At 39.0% G+C, this 27,415-nt stretch overlaps 1 protein-coding gene across 2 annotated transcripts in view; it reads right to left on the bottom strand.

Annotated features, from left to right (window-relative positions):
- Positions 1-27,415, bottom strand: part of AFDN (afadin, adherens junction formation factor) — an 86,944-nt gene that overhangs the window by 5,346 nt on the left and 54,183 nt on the right. For both annotated transcript variants that reach the window (XM_082217125.1, XM_082217126.1), the window contains 14 exons: positions 26,349-26,614; positions 25,800-25,943; positions 24,527-24,725; positions 24,021-24,124; positions 23,634-23,720; positions 15,778-15,843; positions 15,572-15,645; positions 14,597-14,715; positions 13,304-13,498; positions 12,368-12,459; positions 12,059-12,247; positions 9,644-10,672; positions 4,463-4,597; positions 1,726-2,239 (listed from right to left, as the gene is read on the bottom strand). In XM_082217125.1, coding sequence (XP_082073251.1) covers positions 1,726-2,239; positions 4,463-4,597; positions 9,644-10,672; positions 12,059-12,247; positions 12,368-12,459; positions 13,304-13,498; positions 14,597-14,715; positions 15,572-15,645; positions 15,778-15,843; positions 23,634-23,720; positions 24,021-24,124; positions 24,527-24,725; positions 25,800-25,943; positions 26,349-26,614 — 3,213 coding nt within the window. The remainder of the gene's footprint in view (positions 1-1,725; positions 2,240-4,462; positions 4,598-9,643; positions 10,673-12,058; positions 12,248-12,367; positions 12,460-13,303; positions 13,499-14,596; positions 14,716-15,571; positions 15,646-15,777; positions 15,844-23,633; positions 23,721-24,020; positions 24,125-24,526; positions 24,726-25,799; positions 25,944-26,348; positions 26,615-27,415) is intronic.

Here is a 27,415-nt window from a genome sequence, read left to right on the forward strand (position 1 = left end):
ATTTAAGAGAAATGTGTGACCTGTTTTATAGGATTTTAAGAATGTGCTGAAATGAAGGTGAAGAATCATATTACATAGCATTCCTCAATATTACCAAAATGTACCCACATTTATTTGTATCTTAAAATGTGATGCTAGTAGTTTATTGGAGGATGTAGCTGCCTCTCACAAATATGAAAAGGGTTGGGTAAGGATTAAGATTGGCAGTATTTTTTTGAACAACTCAGTTTAATTATGTTGTGCTACACTGACTCCCTGTCAACCATTAGAAAAAGATGGCCACCAACTGACCACTTTCAGGCTGAAATTAAGTATTTATATGTACACTATAATATTCAAACAAATTTTATTCTGGAACTTGGCAACTGATCATTTGCATGAATTAAATTACTCAAGCAGATGTGTTCAGTTTCTGTTAAATTAGTATCAGTAGAGGAAGTACAAATAACTACTTTAATAATTCATTTTTATTAAATGGCATCAGGGCTGGAATACTGTATCCCTCATTTTAGCAAATATTATAGCTACCTGTTTGTTAATTAAGTTTGCACTCAACTCTTACAGTGTATGTTAGGTGAGCACTGTGTAACATAAATAGAGACAGGTGTGGTGGCTACATAGCAACACAATCTAGTAACCAGTTCACATAAATTGGAGGTTCAAAAATAGGTTTCCTGTTGGTACTCAAATAAGTACATAACATCAGTGGGTGGGTGTCTATTTTGGGTTACTGCTATTATAACATTAAGAGCAACTGAAGAAGCCTTGCTGACCTCCCGCTTCTCACTACACATGGTGGTTTAAAGGGCAAAACATTCAAAGAGCCCTGCTTACCAAAATTAAATTGGGAGAATACTTAGAAAAGTAACTGTTTTAATAAATTGGTTTTCATCTTCCAAATTATCAAAAGCTAAACCAACCACAACCTTCTGTCAGTGTGGCACCCCAATTCTTTTACACTAGAATTGTCGTGCTCTGCAGATAATGGAACTATTTTCTGCCAAGGTTATTAGGTTTATTCATTTATGCTATTGAGAATAAAGTCAGGAAAAGTAAGTTATGGGAGAAAGTTAGGGAGGAAGCACTAGAAATGGAAAAATAGGCTTCTGCTTCAACTCTAGGCAGCCAGTGCTAGAAGCATCAATATATGCTTATTGATATTGTTTATAAGTTAATTTACCTCTCTCCCCTGAATCTTCAAATATACACCCCTAACATTTCAAATACTGTTGTTGGGTAGTATACTCTTAAAGCCATTTGCACATGAGATACATGCCAAATAAGCAGAAGGAAAACATCTTCCCATTATTAACAAACCAGACACACATGTCCTATTATCATGAGAAACATGTGGCTCAGAAATGTGAAAGCACCATGGACCCAGTGAAAATAAGAAACAGTAGCTGAAAAGAGATACAGAACAAAAGCCAAAACCAACAGTACTTTTAGCTGGTTGGATGGGGATTTTTTTCAATAAAAAAAAATCACTTTTCTTTCATTATATGAAAGTAGGAATTACAGAGAGTTTGGTAAGAAAATGGAAAGACCACACACATTTAAAAATAGGATTTACAGTAGCACATCAGCACTGAAGTCAGACCACCATGCTTAGGACAGTGATCAAGTGAGATATAATCATGAAGTGATTTTGTTCAGAACACCATAGCGGGAAACGTGGAGAGAGTTTCATACAGAAAAGATTCTTAATTAAAATTTTGCGTCTACCTTTTGAGCTGCTGGGATTGATGAAACTCGGTTTGTTTGGTAGGGGAGGGGGCTGGCTCGTTTTGAAAGCAGTACTGTTGGCATTGACCGAGGATGGCTGGAATGAGTTGGAAAGAAATATGCCATCTGAGGCTGGGCGTGGCTGGCGTGAGGGCTGCTGTGGCTTAAGGCTGGCAGGAGGAAGGTCACCATAAGACTTTCTTGTACTGGAGTACTTATCCTGACCTGCTGCTAGACAGGAATCCTCCTCCTCCTCATCATTGTATGAAACAAACTTGGCAGTATAAAGCGTATCTGGGGAGAGGACCTGTGTTTTGAGGTAAGAGGTGTTTCGCTGAGGTGGGGGAGGAGGAGCATTAGATGAAGGGGGCAAGGGTGGGAATTCATATTCCCGTGGAAGCGGAGGTCTGTACAGACCAGGCTCATCGGGCTCCAGCAATCTCCGTTCTGCCTCATCATGCTGACGGCGCCTTTCAGCTTCCAAGCGATTGTAATATTCTTCTTCTTGTCGCCTCTGTGGGCCCAAAGGAAACAAATGGTCAAACAAACGTCGGAGAAGGCCATTTTTATACCAACAAAACAAAACTCAGTTACAATTTCGTCTCTTATACCCAGTAAATTTGCAATGTTTACTACTATAAATTATTTACAAGCTTCTTCAAATGTTGAGTCATCTTTGAACTTAGACATGGTCCATATTTTCACAGAGAAAATTAAACTTAAACATTACCAAACATTGCAGAGTTTACAGGAACGGTGCACACATAAGGCCGAGTACAACTGATGTAGAATTCTACCTTACTTTTAATGCGAAGAAAACCAGTAGCTCACTAAAGTTTACCCATCCTTTTCAAGTTATCACTTTAAAATTGTATTGGCATTCATTGTTTTGACAGTATACTGCCCTAGAAATTAGGTATCACTCTACCCTGTCAATTCTATAGAGCTTCTTGAACTGTATTCTAAGGTGTCTGAAGCACTGTATATACAGTACAACTTCTTTGAATTTAAATGATTGGACAGATATTACTCCCTTATTTAAGCTGATACTGAAGGCAAATAATATTTCCTGTCTCTATTGACAAATAACATACTGAACATATATTCAATATAGAGTGAAAGTTAATGCCAAACTTTAACTTGCACATACGTACCAGACCAATGAAAACAAACATTACGATTCAGTTTACCATTCAACTGATAGTGAGAAGTTTTATACTTAATGAGCTTTGTTACCTGCATCCTCATAAGAGACAATCCACACAATGGACTGAGGACCTGGCATGAGCCCATACCCCCTCATTCCTTTCTAATACAAAAATCCTCCATCTCCCTCAATCATTCTTTGGAACAGTAAAGGGAGCCATTGAAGCAGTGCTATTCAGCCATGGTTCAATTTTACATTTGTCCATTGCTAACCATGGTTAACTACAGGCCAATTCAGTGAACGTTTTTTGAGATGGGAAAGAGTTGTTCATATATAAGTAGGGATTCAGCCTACTCCCTAAACCATGGCTGTTACATCTGCACTGCTCCTTATGAGATTGTTGCTAACAGCTCAAAACTTTTAATCAGTGAAACTATATGGTTAAGGATCCTGCTAGCTATTGTGAGAATGGCCCAACAAAATTCTGAATCATATTGGCAGTGGGTGGTTATGGAGAACTTGCACACAAGAGGGAAGTGAACGGTGAAGAAAATAGCACCTATGTGCCCTTCGCATGGAATTCTACAACTTCATACCTTGCCTGATGGCTCTTCCCTCCTTTGAAAAGCTTTAAAATATTTTTTCTCTTAATTTTTAAATCATTTTTAACCTTTTTGCCACTTTCATTCTTTTGTTCTAACCACCTGGACTGAATTTCATCTTGAATCTCTCTCATTGTACTAAATATTCAACAACTTTCATAGAATCATAGAATCATAGAGTTGGAAGAGACCACAAGGGCCATCGAGTCCAACCCCCTGCCAAGCAGGAAACACAATCAGAGCACTCCTGACATATGGTTGTCAAGCCTCTGCTTAAAGACCTCCAAAGAAGGAGACTCCACCACACTCCTTGGCAGCAAATTTCACTGTCTTACTGTTCTTACTGTCAGGAAGTTCTTCCTAATGTTTAGGTGGAATCTTCTTTCTTGTAGTTGGAATCCATTGCTCCGTGTCCGCTTCTCTGTACACTGGTACCTCTGGATGCGAACGGGATCCATTCCAGAGCCCCATTTGCATCCTGATTATAACGCAACCCGCGTCTGCGTGTACCGCGATTCGCCGCATCTGTGAATGACGTCATTTTGAGCATCTGCGTATGCGCAAGTGGCAAAACCTGGAAGTAACATATTCCGTTACTTCCAGGTTACGCTCCGCGGCGACCCGGAAGTAACGGAACCTGTCACTTCCGGGTCACCGCAGAGCGTAACCTGAAAACGCTCAACCTGAAGCATATTTAACTTGAGATATGACTGTGATATATTTATTTTTGCATTTGTCCTATATATCTTGCCATTTATTAAGCCTGCCAATGGGGTCTGCTTCCTGGTTTTAGCTAGCATACGGCATCCAATACGTGTTAAGCACTATAAAAGTAGCAAGCAATGCAGTAACTCTCAAGGTTTGTGCGCATAGAGCCAACCTGTTCTACAGTAGCATAAAATAGGGTGTCCATCCACCATTCATTAAAAATTGAATTCTTAGCAGCCAAGCATACAAAGATTTTTTGCTCTACTCAGGGGGTCATAACCTTTTGTTCAGCCTCTCGCTTTGTCCGCTCCTCCTCTTGGCGCCGGCGCTCTTCTTCTTGCCTGGCCCTGTCTTCTGCTTCCCTTTTACGCATTTCTTCCAACTGCTGCTGCCGTCTACGCTCTTCATCCTGTAGCTAACAAAGATCTGTCTTCAATTTTTTTTCCCCCAAATAAGGGCAAATGAATCCTCAGGACAGAAATTCTGAAGAGAAACTCTTGGTTTGTTCATTTTTAAAAAACCCATAGTCCAACACAGGTGTTATTTTGTCACTGCTAAAGCGGAAAATTTTGGTCATGGGATGAGGATCAGTATTTCATCTTAAAATTCTGGAAAATTACTACTGTTTTTTACTGAGAGAAAAGAAATGTGCAGAGGAATTTCTTTTCGTCCTCCTGTCCCTAGAGAACATGCATGTTTCTTCTCCACAGTTTAACTTCAGTCATTTGTGAAGGTTGTTAATGTGATGCCCTTCAGGTGTCATTATACTACAACTGCCATCAACCCCAGGCAGCATGGCCACAATTAGGCATGATGGGAGTTGAAGTTCAACAGCATCTGGAGAGCAGCACTTTGGCTAAATCTGTGGGAAGGGAATGCAAGCGACTTACACTTGTTTTCTATACCACTACATTACAGTGGTGCCTTGCAAGACAAAAAGAATCCGTTCTGTGATTCTCTTCGTCTAGCGGTTTTTTCGTCTTGCGAAGCAAGCCCATTGACGGATTAGCGCTATTAGCGGCTTTTAGCGGCTTATCGGATCAGCTGATAAGCGGCTTAGCGGCTTAGAAAAGGGGGGGGGAACCCACAGGAACTCGCAAGACATTTTCGTCTTGCGAAGCAAGCCCATAGGAAATTCGTTTTGCGAAGCACCTCCAAAACGGAAAACTCTTTCGTCTAGCGAGTTTTCCGTCTTGCGAGGCATTCGTCTTGCGGGGCACCACTGTACTGTGATGGCTGGAGGCTTGCAGCATCTCCCCACCCAAACAAACATCTAATGTGGGGCAAGTTTCTGCTCCCCACGAAAGAAGATACCAAAGGTCCCTGTTGGAGAGCACAATGATACAAACACAAGAAGAACCAGGCACTTGCTGTTTTTTACTCGTTTGTAATGGTGAAATTCTCAGAGATAATCTCAGTTCGAAATCGACATCTCTTTATGAAATTGCTGGTCCACTTGAAAGCAGAACGTAAGGGCAGGGGAAAATTAGGACTTTTAAATCAATGTGGATTTGGAAGGTTCGAAAGGCACACAAATGCTGTAGTGATCATCATCATTATGTCAATATCTATACCACCCTTTATCAAAAGATCTCAGGGCAGTGTACAATATTAGAAACACATTACAAAACACCAATGATAAAAACATAATAAAACATAGTAAAAAGCATACTGACAGGCACCTAATAGTAAAATAAACATAATACTAACAGTCCTCTCCCCCACAATTTTACAGGCCACAGATTATTTAATAGCCATAGGCCTGGGTAAAGAGGAATTTGCCTGGTGTCTAAAGACATGTAATGCTGGCACTAGAAGAGCCTCTCTGGAGAGAGCATTCCACAATTGAGGAGCCACCACAGAAAAGGCCCACTCTCTCTATATATTTATTATATATAATAATTCAAAAAATTCCCTCTCAACTTTTTCATCTCCTCATTTCACCTCAACTTAAACCAGGGATTGCTAGACTATGGTCTACCAGATGTTGCTGGATTACACCTCCATCAGCCTCGGCCAGTGTGGCTAATGGGTACAAATGATTGGAGCTGCAATTCAAAAGCATCAGGAGCACAGCATATTAGCCACCCCTTTCCTAAAGTGCTGACGAGCTAGCTGAATGAGCAGTGAAATACATTTATAGTGTAAATGTAGAGGTGTACAATATTTTGGTAAATCTATCTCTTTTCTCTCAATTGCACCCCCCCCCCCCAAAAAAAACTGGTCTGTGGTCAACAGGCATAAAGTGTTAGAGGGAAGGTTTGCTTCTAGCTCTACTCAGCTTTTGAAAATGGCACTAATCCTACTAAAGAACCAGCTATGTACTTTACAGTATAAATTAGGGGGGGGGGGACTTGTTTAAAAAGAAGAATTACATGTGTTTGTCCACCAGGTATGCAAGTCAAAAGGCACAGGTCCCTTTGCCTATTTAGTTTTAAAAAATGGCACTAGAATCTGGCCCTGACAGCCTGCCCAAGTGAATAGCTATTTAAAGTAATATCTTTGGTTCTTCTTGACATTGCATAAGGATTTCCATACTGAAAGAACCATTTGCAGTCATTTAACATGGAAAAAATCATGTGAATAAAGTGCATGGTAAGTGCAAAAGTATTCACTCAAGAAGGGCCTATTTCTGCACAACAGATCATCTTACATTACTGGGAAGATTTTACAGAAGTAAAATGATTTCAGAAATTGTCCTTGAAGAGATTTGTGGATATTATCTAGTTAAGAACCTGTCAGAAAATGTAATGAAAGAATAAAGGAGAACTACTGGACTATGTCCCACACTGCTGAAGAGACTCGAATTGTGAATGCCAAAATGTCATAGTGGTGTTACTCTAAAGAGAAGCTTCAAAATAAATTAAATGGGATAGGGAGACAAAAGTTTTTAACTATAATTCTATTTTATATAATTCATCATCATGAGCCTACCAATGTTAGGTAGTTTTAAGTTCTATGGATTCCAGTAAGACAGTGAAACAGGTGCTTAAATCTCTTCCCTTTAAATATGTGGAGTGACATAGGTTAGATTGTCTTCAAAAATCCAGAAACAGAAAATTTTTTATAGCTTGAGAGTTATTTTAACGTCTATACGCTGGTTTTGTTTGAGGAAAACTAAAAATAAAAAATGCTGGTGTAAGGAAACTACAATGTGCTAGCCAGATCACAAGCTGTATCACAGGGCAAACAGAAGTAAGAAATGATCAGGTGATCAGGGTACAGAGAACCTCATTTCTGCCTCATAAAACAGCTATATATCATGGAAAGCCTGCTCAGATGCATAGTCTTGTCTATATTATAATGCTGTTAGCTTCTGACACAATATTGCTACTTACCAGCAGCATATCCCTTACTGATCAACTAAGGAATTATTTTTATATAGATATTTAGAATAACTATAAATGAGTTCCAAACTTTTTACTTCAAGGTAGCATTCCAAAAAGCAAAGCGGTAAAGCAAATAGTTTCTAGGAAATTAATGTGAATGCCAAACTATCCATCATGGGAGCAAGAAACGACAAATGGTTTAGAAGTTGAATATTGAAATGGTTAGAATAAATTTAATTAAATCTATGGTTTGCGGGACAAGGGAGTAACAACAATAAAAAAGAAGGGAGCCATTCAGTCCCAGCTACATATAATGTTTATCAAAGCTAAGGGTTATTTTTGGAAAATGTTAGATATATTATTCCTATAAATGGTTGGACACAGCTGCAAACAATTCAAAGATGCAAACAGAACACAACTTTTAAAGAATAAAGGCAGGAGTGGGGAAAAGCTAGGAACATACCTCAAGCAACGGCTGTGTGCTTGCTTACAGCCCTTTAACACATTACACCCTGCCATAAAGCACTTAGAAAGCAATATCCAATGCATATTGGATCATTATTAATTAAAAAGAAGAAAAGGATAAAAAGCAGTAAGAAAAAGGCATTGAAGAGAAAGAAATAAGAACATACCAAATCTAGAACAGAGATTGCTGGCATAGCAGTCTGCTGCAGGTAATAAGAGAAGGAAAAAGAAAGATGCTCAGTGAAAATAAGGATAAATTTAGATTTGCACTATGCCAAAAGCACTTTGATTTGTTACTACAGCTGTATAAAAAGAAAAATGAAAAGCACTGTTTGATAAGCTAATGTGGAATTGGTGAACATTTCTAAATAAATCAGTAAAAAAATAGTTTTAAAAAGCAAGTTATTTCTGTAAACTGTGTCCTTTAAGATAGAACACACAGTCCATCCATAAGTGGATAAAGAGCTATACAATTTTTATTGCAAAAAAGCAGCCAATTAGTTACCTCATTTTAAAAATATTTGGTTATTAGAGATGGGGGATATTTCTAAAACGTACAAAATGTAAATTTATCAGTCCTAGTGGAAAGGAATGATTTAGCAGATGTTATGCAACAGTGGACCACCTACCAAAGAATTATAATGCAGATTTTAAAACAACAAGATTAATGTGTTAGATAACCCAAAATAAAGAATTTTGTTTTTAAATGATATATTAATGTAGTTAATAAAGCTGTGTGACAAAACAAGAGGCAGCAACCACAAGATACCATATAATGAATCTGTCGAGGACACACTTAGCCTTTAAGAAACTGATTTAAGTTGCTGTGTAGAAAAGTGAGCCACAACAGAAAAATAAAAAGAAAGCAATGCTTTCATTGAGAAAATGTATAAAATGGTTGCCTTGGAAAGCAAATGCTTTTCACTGTGGCAAAAGCAGCATAATTTATAGACCAATTAATTACAAATCTTTAAATAAAGAATTGCACCACTTTTAACTTTCATCACTGTCAAATATACAATCATCCTCATTGAGTTAGTTTATATGCTGCTGCGTGAAAAAAGTTTCTATACGTTTTTAATCAGTTTCTGTAGTTTTGTATTTTCACCAATGAAAGAACCTCGTCATCACTCTTGTGGAAGTAAAAATCCAAATCATGCTATGCATTTTGACAGATGAAACATGAACATAAAATATGTTGTGGCATTGGCTTCATGAATGTACAAAAATTAAGCAGAATTAAAACTAGGCTTACTTAAAAAAAATACAGGTGACAGTCCTTCACTTTTTGCCCTTATGGACAACTATATATGTATGCAATCATATACTAGACTTAAACAAAGCAGGGATCAACATCTATTTATTAGAAAGAATGTCTAATTTTCCTGTCATTCCCTTGCTATTTGGGGGGCTGGGGGTAGGAAGGGAACTGGAAATAGAGCTATCTTCAGCTCAAGCTTTCCAGTTAGTAGCTTATAATACACCACTTACTTGGACAAAGTCAAAACAGATTAGACCAAACTTCATTATATACAATGAAAGACAGGGACAATAAGAGAGTCCAGTCCTCCTTTATCCTGTGGTGATATCTAAGGTGGGGGGGGGGGGTTAGGCTAACAGACATTTTAGAATACAAACAGCTTATTAAAATGATTCTCTCATTTTACCCTTGCTCTTCTCTCAGCTTCCAGTCGCTGCATAATCAGCATAGTATCAATATCATCATCTTCTTCATCGTCCTCATCATCATCTTTTTGCTTTGACTCTTGGAGTCGTTTCTGGAACTGCCACTCCAGCATGAGCTTGCGCAGGCGGTCATTCTCTTCAGCTGTTCTATCTGGCTTATTCTGAAGATCCTGAATCTCTTTGCTCAGCATGTCTGCAATGTGCATCTGCTGCTGCTTCTCCAGCTTCTCCTTCGCATCTCGTTTCCAAGGGTCAGGAGATAAACTATCAGTAGAGGACAACTCTTCTTTGCTGATGGTGATGTACTGCAGATCTCTTCGCTCAATGGTTCGGGGTTGCTGCTGGGGCTGTAATTCTCTAATGACGGTTTCCTGGGGTCTCTGCAATGTTGAAGGCTTTTCTGGTTTCACCTGCTGAACTGAAACTGGAGGAAGTAGGGACTGCGCAGGAATTAGTGGCTGAGAACGCATTTGCCCCAGTTTTCTTTCCTGCTCCCGACGCTTCCTGTCTCGCTCTTCCTCTAAACGGGCTTTCTCTTTTTCATACCACCTTTGATGTTCTTCTCTCTTTTTGCGTTCTGCAGCAGCAACCTGAGATGACGACTGTGGCCCCAACTGGCTTGGGGGTGGCGGCGGGGGCGGAAGAGGCAAATCCATTTGCAGCCCATCAAAGTCAGTTGCATAGTGCACTGGTGGAGGAGGGGGAGGGGGAGGGAGGTCTGTTCTGGTGGACTGGGAAGTCACTAGTGAGACTGGTTGAGAAACAATAGGAGTTTTCCAGCGACCAGGTCCAGTTTTGGTTAAAGAAGAACCAGGGGGAATAGATTTAGAGGAATGGTTTAGATGCTCTTGGCTTGATGTGCTAGAATCCACAGAAGAATTCATCCATGGATCACTGTCTGATTTGCGATCAATGTATTCCACATCTTTTCGCATGGCAACTTCTAGTCGACTCCTTTCTGGCTGATAAACTTTATCATCTCGTAGTTCCTCCTGAGAACGTGTTACACGCTTGAAGGAAAAAAAGTTTTCACATGTTAGAATTCATATACAGAAAAAAATTACTAAATGACAGTTTATAGCATTCTAGAGTGATGATGAAATGCTTACTCACTTTCCTGTAAAATCAACACTTTCATAAACAGCATGTTGCAACAGTTCCAAGTACTGCATACAGGCTTTCATTCCAAACAAGTTATGCAAGCTCTAGAGGTCTGTGAGCTTTGATACACGATTACGAAATTACTTTGGGAGGAGAAAGAACAGCAACCTAATTTAGGCTGTATACCCATTCTCACACAGAACTCACAACAATGCCAAACTGAAACTACTTCCAGCTCTGAAACGTATTCCCATAGAAGATGTAGGGCTAGCAGCTTACAAGAAGAACTGAAGCACAGTAACTTATCTAGTCCTGCCTCCAACTGCTGTGACAAGCTTTTATTATAATCACAATTAACCCTAAGAGCAGCACAGGAAGCGGAACCATCTGTTCACTTTACTGTATTTCCCCACTCCTTCTCATAGTTATATAGGGCAGGAGAACATCTGATCATTAAATCCCTGGTAAAATATTCCATCTTCACAGATATGCTGCATTTTTATTAGATCACTGTGAAGTTCTCCAGCATTAAGTGAAAAACACAACCACTGCGCAGTATGTAATACCATTTGATAATAAGGCACCACATACCTTAGAAGCTCCAATGAAACCATCTATAAATTTTAATTTGAATTCAAAATTCCTTAAGTGTTCCTTCCAAGATTTATTTTAGGCACAAAGTTGACCAGATGCAAAAGAATCGTAGTTAGAAACTTTGAACAAAGGCAACTTATTTGGTGCTTCTCTATCAATGACCTTAACCATGACCTAGAAAGAATGCATTGTTTGGAATGAAAGCATTTCTTATGCTCTATTAGTCCAGAAGCACTGAACACAAAGCAACTTGTGTAAGATGCACTGTGAAAACGCTACTAGCAGATTGCTAATGACTTGGGTATTTAAAAGCGAACACAACTTAAACAGGCATTTTATGGTTTGACAATAGTTAATGCAGTCTTTGAATACTAAACTGCATTTACAGTCACCCTTAAGACACAAACCTTTGGCAAAAGTAATGTTCCCAATATTATTTACTATTGCTATGTTTCAAACATCATAAATATATATTGTCAAGTTTTCATACAAGATGCCAGTATGTATGGAACCTTTTCTTAACAATTTAGATATACTGTGAACCTTTAATTTCTAATTTTAAAGCTAACCAAATAACAAATAGCAGCTGTAACAAACCAGAGATATTTTTACAAGTACTAAATATTAGGGGACCAATCTTATTATTCCATACCACACCAAAACCATTCAGTTAACTTAGTTGATAAAAGCAAATTTCTAACCTGCATTGCAACACTGATATAATGATTACTTTCAGGTGGAATCTGGGGTTTCTCTTCATAACTCGACCACTGATTCTGAGCAGGACCCATTCGATCCTGGGATTTGGAGGCTGGGAATGTGAAATATTCTCTGGTGTAAGTTTGTGTTGGGATAGGATATGCTTCAGGTCTGGATGGTAGTATCTGTTCCTGTATAAATATAGAAAGATCATTTACACTTTTGTACCTATTAAAATACACCACACTGATATATATATATATACACCATATATATATATGGTAAATGTTTTTTTGCTTGCTACTTCTAACCTCTGTGCAAAGATTTCCCGTAGAGACTGATGTTATCTTGTTAGTGGTTCCAGCTGCATATGCATTCTTGGTCCCAGGACTTGGAGGCTGGTCTGTTGAGGGGGGAAAAAAATTAAACCACCTTTGTTACCTACACAAGAGAACTAATTCAAACTAAGAGAAATAACAAGGCTGATAAACTTGTTTGCTCCTCTTAAATAATGTAAGAAAAAAAGTATATATAATTTGTTTCACAGCTAGCTATTCAAGGGTGGAATAACTAGCCTACGGTACATATTTATGACTATTGTATTTTTGTTATATTATGTATATTTCTTCATGTTGTAAGCTGCCTTGAGCATAGTTTTAACTATGGAAAGGCAGCATACAAATCAAATGATGTATGCATGCACTTAGGGGTCTCAGTACAGTGGTACCTCGGTTAAGAACTTAATTCGTTCCGGAGGTCTGTTCTTAACCTGAAACTGTTCTTAACCTGAGGTACCACTTTAGCTAATGAGGCCTCCCGCTGCTGCTGTGCTGCCGCTGCCCGATTTCTGTTCTCATCCTGAAGTAAAGTCCTTAATCCGAGGTACTATTTCTGGGTTAGCTGTAACCTGAAGCGTCTGTAACCCAAAGCGTTTGTAACCTGAGGTACCACTGTACATAATTTTACATATACATATACCCACTACAGCAGGTTCCTGAAAGCCTCTGATTTCTTCTTCTTTGGCTCACCTCTTGTCCCAGGCACTTACAAGCTGAATGATGGCCTGTGAGGACTCACAATCTGAAGTAATGCGTTGGGTGTTTCATAACATCTGTGGAGGCCTACCTTCTTTAGAATTTAGCCCCTGCAGCTAACTATCAAATTTTTATTCCATTCATTTTCAGAGCATTTCAGTCCTCTACAGAAACATGGTCCATATAAACATCTTTAAACCATTTCCTGCTTACTTGCTACATTGGGACTAGATCGGTGATCAGCTCGGTTTTTCATCAGTCTGTCATCCCCTGGCAATTTCTTTGGTTCATTATATTCTGTCCAAGGCAACTGGGGGCTCTCAGGGGATCCATTCTGAGCGGAGTTGTTATATAGCTCAAATCCTTCACTCTTTGGTCGGGGTTTACCTGAGCCACGGCGGTCTGAAACTCCAGAAAGAGAGAGAAGTTGTATGAGAACAATCATTGCTTAACTTCTCATATGATTACTGCTTGGATTCAAAGCTGCCAGAACCTGGTATGTGATCTCGAAGTCATGCCCCTAATCCCAGATGAATGAAATTGGGCGAAGGGAAGTGAATTGAGAATTTGGACTTAACTGTGAATTTGCCTGCTGTGTGCTGGTCAAATGGGGCTTTAGTCACTGGACACTCTCTATTTACTAGGAGGAAGGTTCTTTGAAGACAAGCTCAGACAGAGGCTAAACTATGAAGCACCTCCTGCTTCCTTCTTAAGGTGAATTAATGCTGAGGTGGTAGTATCTCACGCGAAATGAAAGTGGCTTGCCCGGGGCCTCTGAATGAGAGATGAATCAGGAATCACTTGAATTACAGCTCCTTCCAAGCCAGTGAAATTAACAAATGAACAGGGCTGCCACACAATCTGTATTTACTGGGCCAAAAGAAATGAAATGCAGTATTCTCACTCCTATCCAGGTTGGGGAAGCACATAGTCAGCACAAAAGCTCAGGTGTTGCATGTATGGTGTTCTATGTTCAACCCCAGCATCTCCAGCTAATAGGATATTATGCAGCGGGTATCTGCAGAGTTGCTGCCAGTCAGAGCAGGCAGTACTAGGCCAGATGGATCAGAGGTCAGGCTCAATATATGTTTGCCAAACAGTACCAACCCATAGAAAATGTTTTAATCTAATCTTCAAAACGCTTGACAATCTTGACTGTTTTGTCCTTTCAACAGGTCATTATCATTTAACACAGAAGGAAACAGATTATGAAATAGTCTGTGTTCTCATTACTTTTGGGGAACAACCCTCAACACACTTAACACTGCAGTCCTATGCAAATTTGTCCAACAGTAAGCCCCATTAGTGAGACTTTCTGAGTAGACATTCACAGGACTGCATTGTACTAGACTTTAAGGATTTTATAAGCCTCTCCTTCAGAGAAAGAATAATGAGTGAATTAGGCTGTACTTTGTTTATTCAAACACAATTTCAAGAAAGCATGGAGATTTAAGACTGGTTTTCACCCAAAAATGTATGCGGACAAAAATATTTCAAGTTGTTTACCTCTTTGCATCATTGGAGACGGCTGGTTAAGCAAAGTTGCTAAACCATGATAAATTGCTCCTTGTTTTGCTACTTCTAGCGTCACTACTGATCCTGTTCTTGTCATCAGCTCTGCTGCCCTGAGGTAAGAATTAAATAAAATTAATTTAAAAATACTACAATTGACAGTAGCAAGATAGCACTAAAGATCAAAAAGAAAGTACACAAAATATAAGTTTTCCAGATAAAAGATAAAACAAATTTGTTTAAAATAGTAATATTTGGAATAAGGGCCTTTTTATGAACCATGAGTAGAATAAAATTTCATCTAATGTCTTGCACACTAAACAACTCATCCAAACTTTCTCTAAGTAAAAAAAAACCCACACACCACACAAAAAATTGCCAGTTTATTTTCTAAAGTAGAAATGGCACAAATGACTGTCTTTAAAACTGCAAGGACTGCAAGCTTTAAATCAAATACAGGATTTAATCACAGACTTTGGGAATCAGAATTTTCTTTGATGAGGCACTCTGAGCTACTATCAGTGGTACTGCAGCAGAAAAGGGTACACTAGTGCTGTTGTTGTTTTGATTGGCTGGGTTGCCAATCTGTGCAATCCCACTTCTGCAACTGTGGCAAAAGGGCTCAATTTTCTCCATATGGCTCTAATAGAAGCGCTACAAGTCTGTGAAACAGTCTGGCAGACCAGGTAGCATAGAGATGAAAAGCGCAGTCACTTTTCTCAGGACAAACCAAATGCCTCCTACAATTCAAAAAAATCCAGAGCCATTGCAAGTCACAGCACTACACTACACATGTCTGGGCGAGCAAATGTGTCTCAACATCTATGGCATGACCAGTGATTAAAGATAGAGGAGGCTGAAAATGGAATATATGTCAATCAAATCAAGGGGTGTAAAAGATGAGAGGAAAAGTCCTATGTGATTTATAACCACACCACTCTTCTACAAACACATGAAAGCATGACTTACCTCTCTTGGGATAGTCCAACCAAACTGCGGCCATCCACACTAAGTAACTGATCCCCTGCAGCCAGTCGGCCATCCTGGTTAAATGTTTCATAAGACAAAGGTACATTATACATTAGGAGATTAGCCAAGCTAACCTATGTAGTTTATAACTATTCAAAATTAATCCCTGAAATTTTAGTAATTTAATAATTAAAGGTACTACTAACCACATCTGCAGCACCACCTTTGACCACAGACTTGACATAGATTCCAAGTTTATCTTGACCAGCGCCCTAGAAAGAGATAAAGCAATTCTTATTACAAATGCACAATAAAGGTTGCTTTTTCTGACAAGCAGCAAATCTTGCCATTCTCCCCGCATTAATCCCTTCCCACCCCATGCAACTACTAAGCTTGCTTTTCACCTTCCCAGCCACACTTTTGAAGCCACTCTCTTCTGTTCTGCTTTGCAACCATTTTCATCTTCACTCTCTGATCCATGCCTCCTCCTCTTCCCCCTCCATTCGTGCAACACCACTGCACATCCTGCTAACCTGCATCTTCCTCTTTCCACACATTGCAACTACTAAGCACCCTTTTCGCTTCCCACCCCATTATGAAGCCATCATCCCCTCCTATTCCACAGACCTTTCATGAAAATGCTTTCATCTTCACCTGCATTCCCACACCTCTTAGTCCTCTTTTCGCAGCTCTCTGCATTCCCATTTTCACCTTCATCTTCTTTTTCCTATCTCCCTCTTCCTCCTTATTTCAACTCTCCTTTGCACATAGATCATCCCATTTTCATGCCTTCTCCTAGTTAAAAGCCCCCTTTGCATTTCCCCCTCCTCCATGATAATGTATGTTACTGTACCTTTAAGATGAACAGAATCTTAAGCCTGTCAGCTGGAGAATGTTAAGTTCAGTTGATTGATATTGCACACATATGAGTGTTTGCTTGATTAAATACCCCATTTTCTTGTCACCTCCCTCCTACCTTGCTTAACTCACAACTTCTGTTGCTTTAGACCACCACTTCATATTTGCTCCCCTATCCCATCCCGAATTAATGCACATTCAGGATTGGGACACAAAACTACAAATCCTCCAACCAGGGCTGTGTGGTGACATTCTTTACATTTTATTTTATTAAAGAAATAGAAATATAGGAGTGTGATGATATTGCAGTTTCGCTTAACAGTTTACCCACTGATAACTAAAATATAAAACTATTTGATATAAATATCTCACTGACATCTCTGACCATCCCTGTAAGGGCAGCCTGTATCACAATACTTATATTACTGATTGGCTGGTAGTCAGAGGAACTGAGGGGAAGATATTAGGTGGTCCAGGGCAAGACAATGCAAGTTCATAGTTGAACTGTGAGGTGAACAAGTACTGCCAACTCTTAATTCAGACTCCTCAACAGCTACATCACACTATATCCCTGGTTATTTTGTTAGCCTGCAATTTCTTAAACAGAAACCCTGCTGAATTTATGTGAGTTGCATAGCATGTGTATTGTTCAATGGCTTCTAAAGCTGAAATGCAAGAATATACTTCTGTGAATGGTACATTTGCAACAAGTATTAATCCCAACTTTCCACATCTTCTTCCTTTTGCTTCAAATTCCTTAACAGAACCTTTGATTTCATAAACCGCAACAAGTGTGGCAGAAGCAAAGGCTTTGTTAAGAAATGTGAAGCAGGAGGAAGAAGTTGCAGAAGGTGAGGTAAAACGTGCCTTGATTTGAACTAGTTGCATCTTGCATAGCATTCTTGGTCAAACCTAATTCTTTGAAGTTGTAAAATCATGACAGGACACCAATGCTGCCCTTCTTCCAGAAGACATAATGTGAGTTGATGATAGGGCAGGCAAGTAGATGTGTGTCTGCTTATCTAAACAGACTTTAGCCACAGCTGATTTCAATAAAATATATGTTATGAAGGTTCCCTCACTGCAAAAAGTGAAGTTACAGGGAACCAGGCAAAGGGCCTTCTCAGTAGTGGCGCCTGCCCTGTGGAGCGCCCTCCCATCAGATGTCAAGGAAATAAGCAACTATCTTACTTTTAAAAGACATCTGAAGGCAGCCCTGTTTAGGGAAGTTTTTAATGTTTAATGCTGTATTGTGTTTTTAACATTCGGTTGGGAGCCGCCCAGAGTGGCTGAGGAAACCCAGCCAGATGGGCAGGGTATAAAAAATACATTTATATTTATTATTATTATTAGTAGTAGTGCCCAACCCTCAATATACCAATCTTATCTTTAATATCTATACAACACTTAGAACACTTTTTATACTTTGTAAGTATTAAAATAGATTCTAAAGCAAGAGAACTCATCTGTAACAAATTTACTTCCATACAGACATGTATACATGTGGTATAAGTATGGGCATACATATACATATAGTTCCATATGTACTATATGTATAAGTCAGACCACTGGTCTCTTTAGCACAATACTATAGACACCCAACTGTCAGCGGAACCTCAGGCAGACTCCATCACAGCCCTACCTAGAAATGCTGGGGATTGAATGTGGGATTATTTGCATGCAAAGCATGTGCTCAACCACTGGACTATTGACTTTCTCTAGCTAGGAACCTTCCCCCTCTATATATGCATGCTCAATTTGCTGCATAACTTTTGTCTACACAGAAGGTAGAAAGGACTGTGCATCTAACTGTCAGAGGGGCACTTGTATGTTTTGTCCATTTTCTAAATCTCCATGTGGAAAATAGAACTCTGAGTGATCTCTCAAGTGTCAGAGAAGAGTAGCCTGATGTCCTGTAAATGTTACAAATCCTTCCATTCATGGAAAGGAGTTGCAATTCAGTGGAGGCTCCCACTCATGGAAGTGTTTGTGATTTTTTGCAAATTCCCTGTCTCACTGCTATCCTTCAGAACAAATGTTCAGAGTCAGTGAGGGAAAGGGCAACTGGGGAAAACCACCTCTCTTCTATTCTCCTTATTTGAGATGGAGTGTTCTGTGAGTGTAACGTTGCTCATAGATCTCTGGATCAAAAGCACTCAATTCACACTGTAATCAGGCCATTTACTTTTCCCATTTGAGCTATAGTGGCTCTCATAAAAGTTTGTTTCTGAGACATAGCAGAACAGAAAGTGGGAATGATATAAAGCTTTTCCCATCCTTTCTATACATTCTTCTTCAAGAAACTGCTAAACAGTAGGATGTGACAATATCAGCCACTAATCTTATTTGAAAATTTGAAGTAGTGGAAGCTGGAGTTGGCGAGAGCATGGTGCTGATAACACCAAGGTCGCAGGTTTGCTCCCCATATGGGACAGCTGCATATTCCTGCAGGGGGGTGGGCTAGATGATCCTCAGGGTCCCTTCCAACTCAAGCTTGGTTCTTCTTTTATCCCATCTTAACATAAGCTTTGGAATCCAGAATAATGGTAGCTATATTAGTTATAATTCATAAAAGAATTAGGTGCTTGAGGCTGCAATCCAAAATGCAGCTATCATTACTTTACATTACTATCATTACTTTAACATATTCCTTTTAAGTAAACATACATAGGATTGCTTGTAAGTATGCAGAACTGTTAGACTGTGAACATCAACAATACATTAAAGGTTAGATGAAAGCTGTTTGTTGAAAAATCAATTTTTACATAAATCAGTGGTTTAATGCTGTATTGCACTTTCCTAGGGCAATGATTTTATTTCTACTATTGTCATTGATAATAGATATTTTCTCCATCATTACTTGAAAGAGTTATTGAGTTTTCCTTTCCAATATCAAAGTACAGGCATGAAAACAAAACACTGCTTTATAGCGAATGTTTTGACTTTTCCTTGTGAAGAGTGGTGACTGACACTGAGAGAAAAATGTGTGTTTCAACTATGATTGTGTTTAGGTCAACTATGCTGTCAAATAGTTCAATATCAATACTTACAGCAATTGAAATGGCATGTAAATTAGCTAAAGGAACCTCTACAGAAATAAATATATTGAAGTCAGTTAATTTTATTCTTACTTAGTGTTTAGAATGTCAATTTTAATATGTTTTAACATTCTTCACACAGTGAAATCACAAGATTTATAAAGATATTTCTGGATTATAGATAGAAGGAAAAGCGTGAATCTTACATTATTCATAATCTTTCAATAGTAAATGAAGCAATTGTTCAGTTGGCAGACTACAGTAGATTAAAACCTCTCACTATGTTTGTCATTTAAAAAGCACAGAAAAGGAACTGGCTTAAGGTAAAAAAATTATTGTGCCAACTTTTAAAAAGAACATCACTTAGCTGCATGCAACAACAAGTAGTGCCAAATGAAGTAGTCACCAACAACTTTAAACATTTATAGAAAAGCACTTTTTGAACAGACTTACCGAGGATTCTGTTCTTCCAACGACAGAAAACCACATTTTAACTCCAGAAATACAACTCTTCAATCCTTTCTCAGCCTTCGACTACAACCCAAACATCAGTCTGCCAGATTTTCCAAAACACCCAGCAAGACAGCTCTGAACTGGACACTGATATAGCATAGCATTTATCAACACTAGTTACAACCAATACAATATTCCAACTCTTTGCACAATCAGTTATGCTACTCTGCCTTTAGTTTATCATTAAGAGCTTTATTAAACTATAGGCACTGCCTAGAAAAATCAAGGCGGCCTTTTCAGTAAGATACAGAAAATCCAAATTAAACAGGAAGTAAGTGCTGGCCCACAGATGGGAAGAAGTCGTATGCTAACCCCTCCCCTCACTCCCCATCCCACCCCGTGATATATTTTTAAAGTAAACTGCATGCACACACTGCTTCCAAATCATCTGGATTTCATAAAATGTAACCACAGTGTGGTTGGAAGTCAGGCAGCATTTAACATCGAAACATCTTTCAGGCTTAAAGCACTAAATTCTGCCCTTAGTCTCTTAGTATTACTGCCCCCCTGACCCCCAAGCAATCCAGCCACTACCACCAAAAAAGTACTCCTGCTATAGAAAAGTCTTGCAACAGAAATGAAGCATCAGCAAGACCACTACTGGAAACCATTACATCAATGGTAGGCAATTTATTCTGTTCCTAATGCGGTACTGGAAATGTGGCTATTGCCTTTTCAAGCCAGTGTGGCTATGCTCACTGGTACTATCACAGAGAACAGCTCATGTTCCTAACTACATGCTAACAGCTAGAAGGATTATTACTACACCTCCTGGAAAACACAGACAAGATTTGAACTGGAAGTCCCAATCTCTGGGCAATAGGTGAATGGTTTCTGTTTGCCCTCTGGAACCATGCCTATCAGATAATTTGAAGTTCCTAGGGAATCACTAAATTCCTCTCAAAACTAATTTATACTGATTTACCTCGGCCTGTTCCTAGAACTAATTCTGCGACATGGCTCCAGGGATCTGTCAAGCCAGCACATAAGGATGTTAACAGCAACAATATAAGATTTTATCACCTCAGAAAAATGAAAAACATTAATAATGTGAGGCTGAAACTCATACATAAGTTTAAAAGTCTATATTTGGGGCTCTTGCTTTCTCCATTGCAGATGAGATGACCAGAACTTTTCTATTTGCCTGGATCCAGAGAATGCATCCTTTATGTGGAAGCAGGCTTAAGAACGCATTGCTGCTGGGATAATTTTTGAGTGTAGTTTGGACATGCATAGGAATTCAGGACCGTGCCTAGCAAATTGCTCTGGAACTCAATCCTTTGGGAGGCCACACACATGACCAACACAGTCCCCTTCCTGGACCACCTTACCCTGATTGCTTAGCTTCTGAGGAAGCAACCCTTTCTTCAGATAAAGGGGAGGAAAGTGAACCAACACTGATGCTGTGTTAAAATGGCAAAGCAATTTGGGAGTTGAGGTGAGGAAGAGGCATGGGAGTGGCAGTGGTAGCAACCATGACCATCCAGAGGGAACGCTTGAGTGGAGGTTGCCAGAATTGTGACCATGGGCACAGGGGTGCCCTTGAGGTCTTCCCCTAGGGCTCACCAAGCCTCTGAGGCCTTCCTCCCATTCAGCAACCCTTTCACCATGAGGTAGGTTTTCTTTTTCTCCCTTGAAAAGTATACAGAGCCAAAGGAGAAAGTTAGAAAAATGGTGTATTTTCTCACTTCCTGTTTCTGCTCTAAGTGTTTTTCTACTGAATATGACTTTTACAGAGATTCATTGAAAAAGTGAAGTGTGTGCATGTACTCTCTCTCCGGAGATAGATTGTGTGATTTACTGATTCAGGTAAGGTAGAAAAGAAGCGGCCAGAGGGTGTGATGTCCACAGCACTCGCTCAAAAATCTAAATCTGTCCAGAGCCCTTAAAAAGTTGAAGGTTTCCCCCCTAGAGATTCCTAGTGTGCAAATTTGCCCTGTGTGTTTCACCTGCCAGAAACAGCCCTGCCCACATTCATACTCTGGGGCAACTACCATGTCCTAAGTAAAAATGAATCAATCAGCAAAAATATCACTAAAGGTACATAAGAATAGTCTGAATTAGTCACCAATTAAAAATTGCAGGTATTTGCACATCTTCTAAAATACGATTAATAATAAAGCTAGAAGATCACTCTCATTCTTTTACACTTGATACATATAAACCACTCACAAGAGCCAGTTCTTTCTTCCCTTCTGGAACCAAGCAAAGATACAATACTTTGGAAACAAGAAGCACCATGTCCTTAATAGTAAAAAATGCTATACATTTAAAGAGACTTTAAAAGACCACCACTGAGGTCGCAGATTAGTCCCATTAAAAATTGTCATTTCCCTCTTGCAACCACCTAGCTTGAATAGGTTTATTTTTTGTTAAGATGAATTATGACTGCAGAAGGGGGTGGGGAAGGCTACTACACCTGTATTCCTGCCAGAGACTCTTTCAAATTAGGCAATGTCACTTATGACAGTGGTCAGTGCTGACATAGCAAGCTGTTCATTTGTATCTTAATAGCAGAACACAAAAGTGAATGACTTGCTTCTGGCTTAAATGATGCAAGATCATTAATGAATTCAACAGTGCAGATCTTAAAATTTCTTCCCTGAAATATAAATGCTGTTTTAGAACACTGCCACCTACCAACTAGCTCTTTACATTTGTTAAATATGTGGCAGCTTTACAATACTGGTACAGTGCACCATCTGGTGGTTGGAAACTGGTGGCACAATAATTCACATTAGAATGAAAAGTCATCAGGGTGAGCCTCTCTGCTGCCTGTTCACTCCCCACAACTCAGTCAATAGGATGAGATGCAATTCAGTTACTCACTTTATGGCTATTGTGGACAAAATCAAAATGAGAAGAGAGGGACACTGGGAGGGGGGAAAGGAATGGTTTAAGACAATGGGGGATATCTGAAGGAGGAACACTGAGGATTGGGGAAAAAACAAGGAGAAATAATGGAAATGGGTACAACACAGAGGTCAACATGAAAAAGCTAACACAACAAAGCCTTTCTCAACTCCCTTCTTACAGTACTCAAGGCTTGCTTTAAATCGCCACTTTCCCCCCTTACGTCTCTCCATTGTTGTCTCCCTCTTTCATTCCTCAGCTACCTCGTGTATGAGATAAAGGAGCCCTCAAATATTACTCACTCCTGGTACCATGTATGTACAGATTCAATGCAGTAATTCAGTACTGTACAAGTATTTTATTAACAAGCAAACACCATAGATGTACAACATCCATCACTTAACCATCCCTAACTGAACCAGCTGGCAGTCTTCAAAATTCTATTCTTAAAGGTACAGTAGCATTTATCTGCAGAAGTAGGAGGAGGAGGAGGTATGAAAATAGGAGTGAATATGAAAGTGAGGGCCCGAAAGGGGCTGCAAAACAGGAGGAAATAGCGACTTCAAAATTGGGTGGAAGGTGAAAGGGGTGCTTAGTAGTTGCAACGTGTGGAGGAAGATGAGGGTGGTCTGTGTGCGAGAAGGGTTACAGAGAGAAGGCATGTGCATGGGGGTGAAGGTAAAAAAAGGGCTACAAAACATATTGATAGGGCAGACAATTCAGCAAGTAATGTGCCTGGGGGGGGGGGGAGTGGAGCAAGCAGGAGGACAGAGCTTTCTAGTATATTTATATATTCATACCTTAGCAGCCACAATGCTCAGACCCATTCCATTTTGTTTCTTTAGTGTCACAGTGATTATTTCAGGTTCCTTCCTTAACGGATGAGTCTACAGAAACAAAGCACAGATTAAACTCTGTATTCCACGATACTGAGCACAGCAGTAAGAATTCATTCTGGGTACTTTAATACACTTACAAGTAGTTCTGCTCACAACTTACTTCTATGTTGCAAAATGAAGCACTTTGAATAGCTTAAGTAAAGCACTAATATATGCTATGCCGAAGGAAAAATATAGTATATCCAAATCTGCATTTTAACTCTCTAGTGCCACCCTAAATAACAAACTGCATATGGTTAAACTGCAGTTTATGTCCTCTACCATAATGTCCAGAAGATAAGTACTTGCCAGGTCAGCATTATCTTGCAACAGATGACTTTCATAATCTGCACCTTCAAAATATATTGTCCAAGTTCCTGGTGAACGTGGATGAGGTGTCAATCTGCAGAAACCTAGAAGGGGTAGGGTGGGGGAGACAATGTATAACTGAATGTATTTTCCAGGTCTCATATTAGGTAATTTGAGAGTCCACAAAAAACAAATACCATGCATACAAATGTTTCATTACTAAAAACAGCGTTGATCATCAATGTGACAAGTGCTTTTAAAAGATGGAAGGAAGAAACACAGAATATGCATCACATGATAATACAAATCTGGAAAGAAGACACTCCTTTTCTTGATTTAAGGGATGCCCAAATAAAATCTCCATGACAACAAAAGTTGCTGAAATCCTACATATAAATAATGGCAAGAAGAGATTTCCAAACATCTAAAGACAAAATGAATTTTTCTTAGCTGAACTACAGCAGAGCAAGCATTTTCTGTCCCAGTACAAGACTAAAAGGACCAACCTCTTTGGCAAAGTGGATCTAAAAATTCTTGCAGCCCATTTGGGATGTTTCTGACAACATCACATGAGTAACCATCTTCTGGCAGAAGAAAGGGTAGCTGTAGATCAGGGTCCTCTTCTAACTGTACTTCTCTACCATCACTTCGAGCCAGCTCATCTGCGGTGTTTTCTGCCACTGCTACAACATTTTCTATTAACTCCTAGTTTGGCGGGGGAGAGAGAGAGTAAACAATGCTGTACATGAGAATCCAATAATATAAAGTTATCATTTTATACTTTAGCCACCCCAAATTAGCAAATGTGAAAGATGTATGTGATATGTTTAGGTTGATGATGTCTGAAGCAGATACAAGAGGCAAAAGCTTTCGTTCAACTGTAGCTGTGAGCTTTAACTTTAGTTTCATCCCACCCCACCCGCTGGTGCCCTTTAAATGAAATTCTTCAAACTATTAGAAATATATTAAACATTTGTGATCAACGAGTAATACAAAGGGGATTATTATACTGATACCAAAACAAGAATTGCAGGCATTTATTTTTGCAACAGGAAGAAATTGATTTATACTGGATGTTATATATTTGATTAAATCTGTATTTTGAAGAGCAGGAAAAATAATGAAGGGAGATGTTAGGTTTTTAACCTACAGTTTGACTATTTAGAACTAATAGGTTTTTTTCCTCTCGCCACCCTCCCACCTACAATTCAAGGACTTGTAGCAAGCTACTCCATCGATGTAGTCCTAAGAAAAATAAGAAAGTTTCATAAATAGAATGCTGCAATGTGTCCCAAAATTGGAAACACAAATAAGTCCAAGAGAACTGAAAATGCATTATTAAGCTATCTGTTGATACTCTAAACAATGAAGCAGATTTGCGTGCACCCAATTGATATGTGATTGCGCATGCGAGCATTGCGGCAGAGCACTGTCATACAGAATGACCTGGAACACAACCCCCATGAAAAACGGGGGGTGCCTGTATTTTCTTCCTTCTCTATGTGATACAGAATAGGCTACTCAAGCTAAGAATTACTATCACCATTTAAAAAATGGGGTTCAGATGTCTCAAACTTTTTATTATTACATAAAGTTAGCATTATTGTTTTCATACGCTACCCCATAACATTCTCTATATAAAAATTGATAGGGAAACTATGTTTAAAATAAAATAAAATAAAATAAAATAAAATAAAATAAAATAAAATAAAATAAAATAAATAAATAAATAAATAAATAAATAAATAAATGAATGAATGAATGTCAAGATTAACTCACTGTTGGAATAAATGGCTCATCTGGGGCACAATGATAATTTTGTAGCAATGCATGCAGTTGTAGAGAATTGAGTTTAAAGCAGGTACTGTTGATATTGGGAATGTCTTCACGTGAATACTTATCCATAGTAAGTAAAGTAGTTGCCTGAAAAAGAAGCACAATTAGTAGAATCACCTTTATTTTATTAAGAAACATGACAGTGGACCCTACACACCAAATTGGGGAGTGGAACCCTGCTCTTGAATGAGTACACATTTTGTGTTTGAAACTCTTAGAACAGGTTAAACTAGAAAATACCTTTTTTAAAAAATAAGGCAGTTGGTACAAAACAGCTCTCCTCAGTACGGCAAGAAAACAGACCTCTCTGAGGAAAACCACACTGAAGCAATTAAGCAACTGAACACCCCAAACCCTACTTTGCAGACACTGGTTTCATATGACTTCATACAGGTGGCTAAGTCTGAATTTCCATTGTTAAATTAGTAGAGGAAGATCTTCCAAGATCATGCAAGCAAGCACTTATTTTTCCTATTACTACCAAATACCTACTTGTACTATCCTACTGAGATGACAATCAGCAGCCAGCTCCAAGCCCTGCTTTTCTGCCCAAGCTTCAATGTGCCCCAGCTGCTGCCGGATGATGGCTCCCCAGTAATGTGAACACAATCCTGAATCTGGATCAGTAACCAATCGGTTAAAAAGCCACATGTTGATAAAGTGGAACAGCTGGGAAAAGAGCTGTATGGTCAGTGCGGCGTTCACTCTACATCGCCGCAGCAGGGACATGGCTCCAGTCAGCGTATGCAAGACGTCATCTAGAAGAAAAAATACAATAGTTTACTCAGCTATGCATTCCATGTTGAGCTACTCTGTTAAGTTACTCAGTGTTAAATATTACATTATGACTGGAAGACATTAATAACAATGATGTATTTATCTGCATAATAAAGTAATACTCGTACTCCATATTTTTTTAATTTTAAAATTTCCCAATGCATAGAGTAAAAAGCAGCAACTGTCATAGGAAAACCAAAGAAAAAGGAGAAACAAAGGTAATGTCAATCTTCATCAATAAATTAAGAGAATGTGAGGATGGACAAACTTGTTTTTAGGTTCAGGAAGGGGTATAATAATTTGTGTATTATATAATGTCAGCTATTTCACAGATTCCTTCCAGACAAGCCAGTCCTTAAGCATAGGAGCAGCAGCATTCTTCCTATTTGCAGTATGACTGCACATAGAAAATTTACAATAAATTCAAGGTTACCTGTCTGCACCTTTCTTTTCTAGAATTTTTATACAGTGGAACCTTGATTGTCAAACACCTTGGCTCCTGAACACCACAAACCCAGAAGTGAGTGTTCCAGTTTGTGAACATTTTCCAGAAGCTGAACATCCGACGCAACTTCTGATTGAATGCAGGAAGCTCCTGAAGCCAATCGGAAGCCGCGCCTTGGTTTTCGAACGAACTCCCGGAACGGATTAAGTTTGACAACCAAGGTAAATGGTTAATGGGTCCAATAGATATGCATAATTGGTAATGTCTTTAGCACAAATATTATATTTATATTGTTGGGCACTGCCACAGAACATGGCTTGAAGTCCTCAAAGAAACT

Source organism: Podarcis vaucheri (assembly GCF_965113315.1).
Source record: "Podarcis vaucheri genome assembly, chromosome: 3".
Classification (NCBI taxonomy): Eukaryota; Metazoa; Chordata; class Lepidosauria; order Squamata; family Lacertidae; genus Podarcis; species Podarcis vaucheri.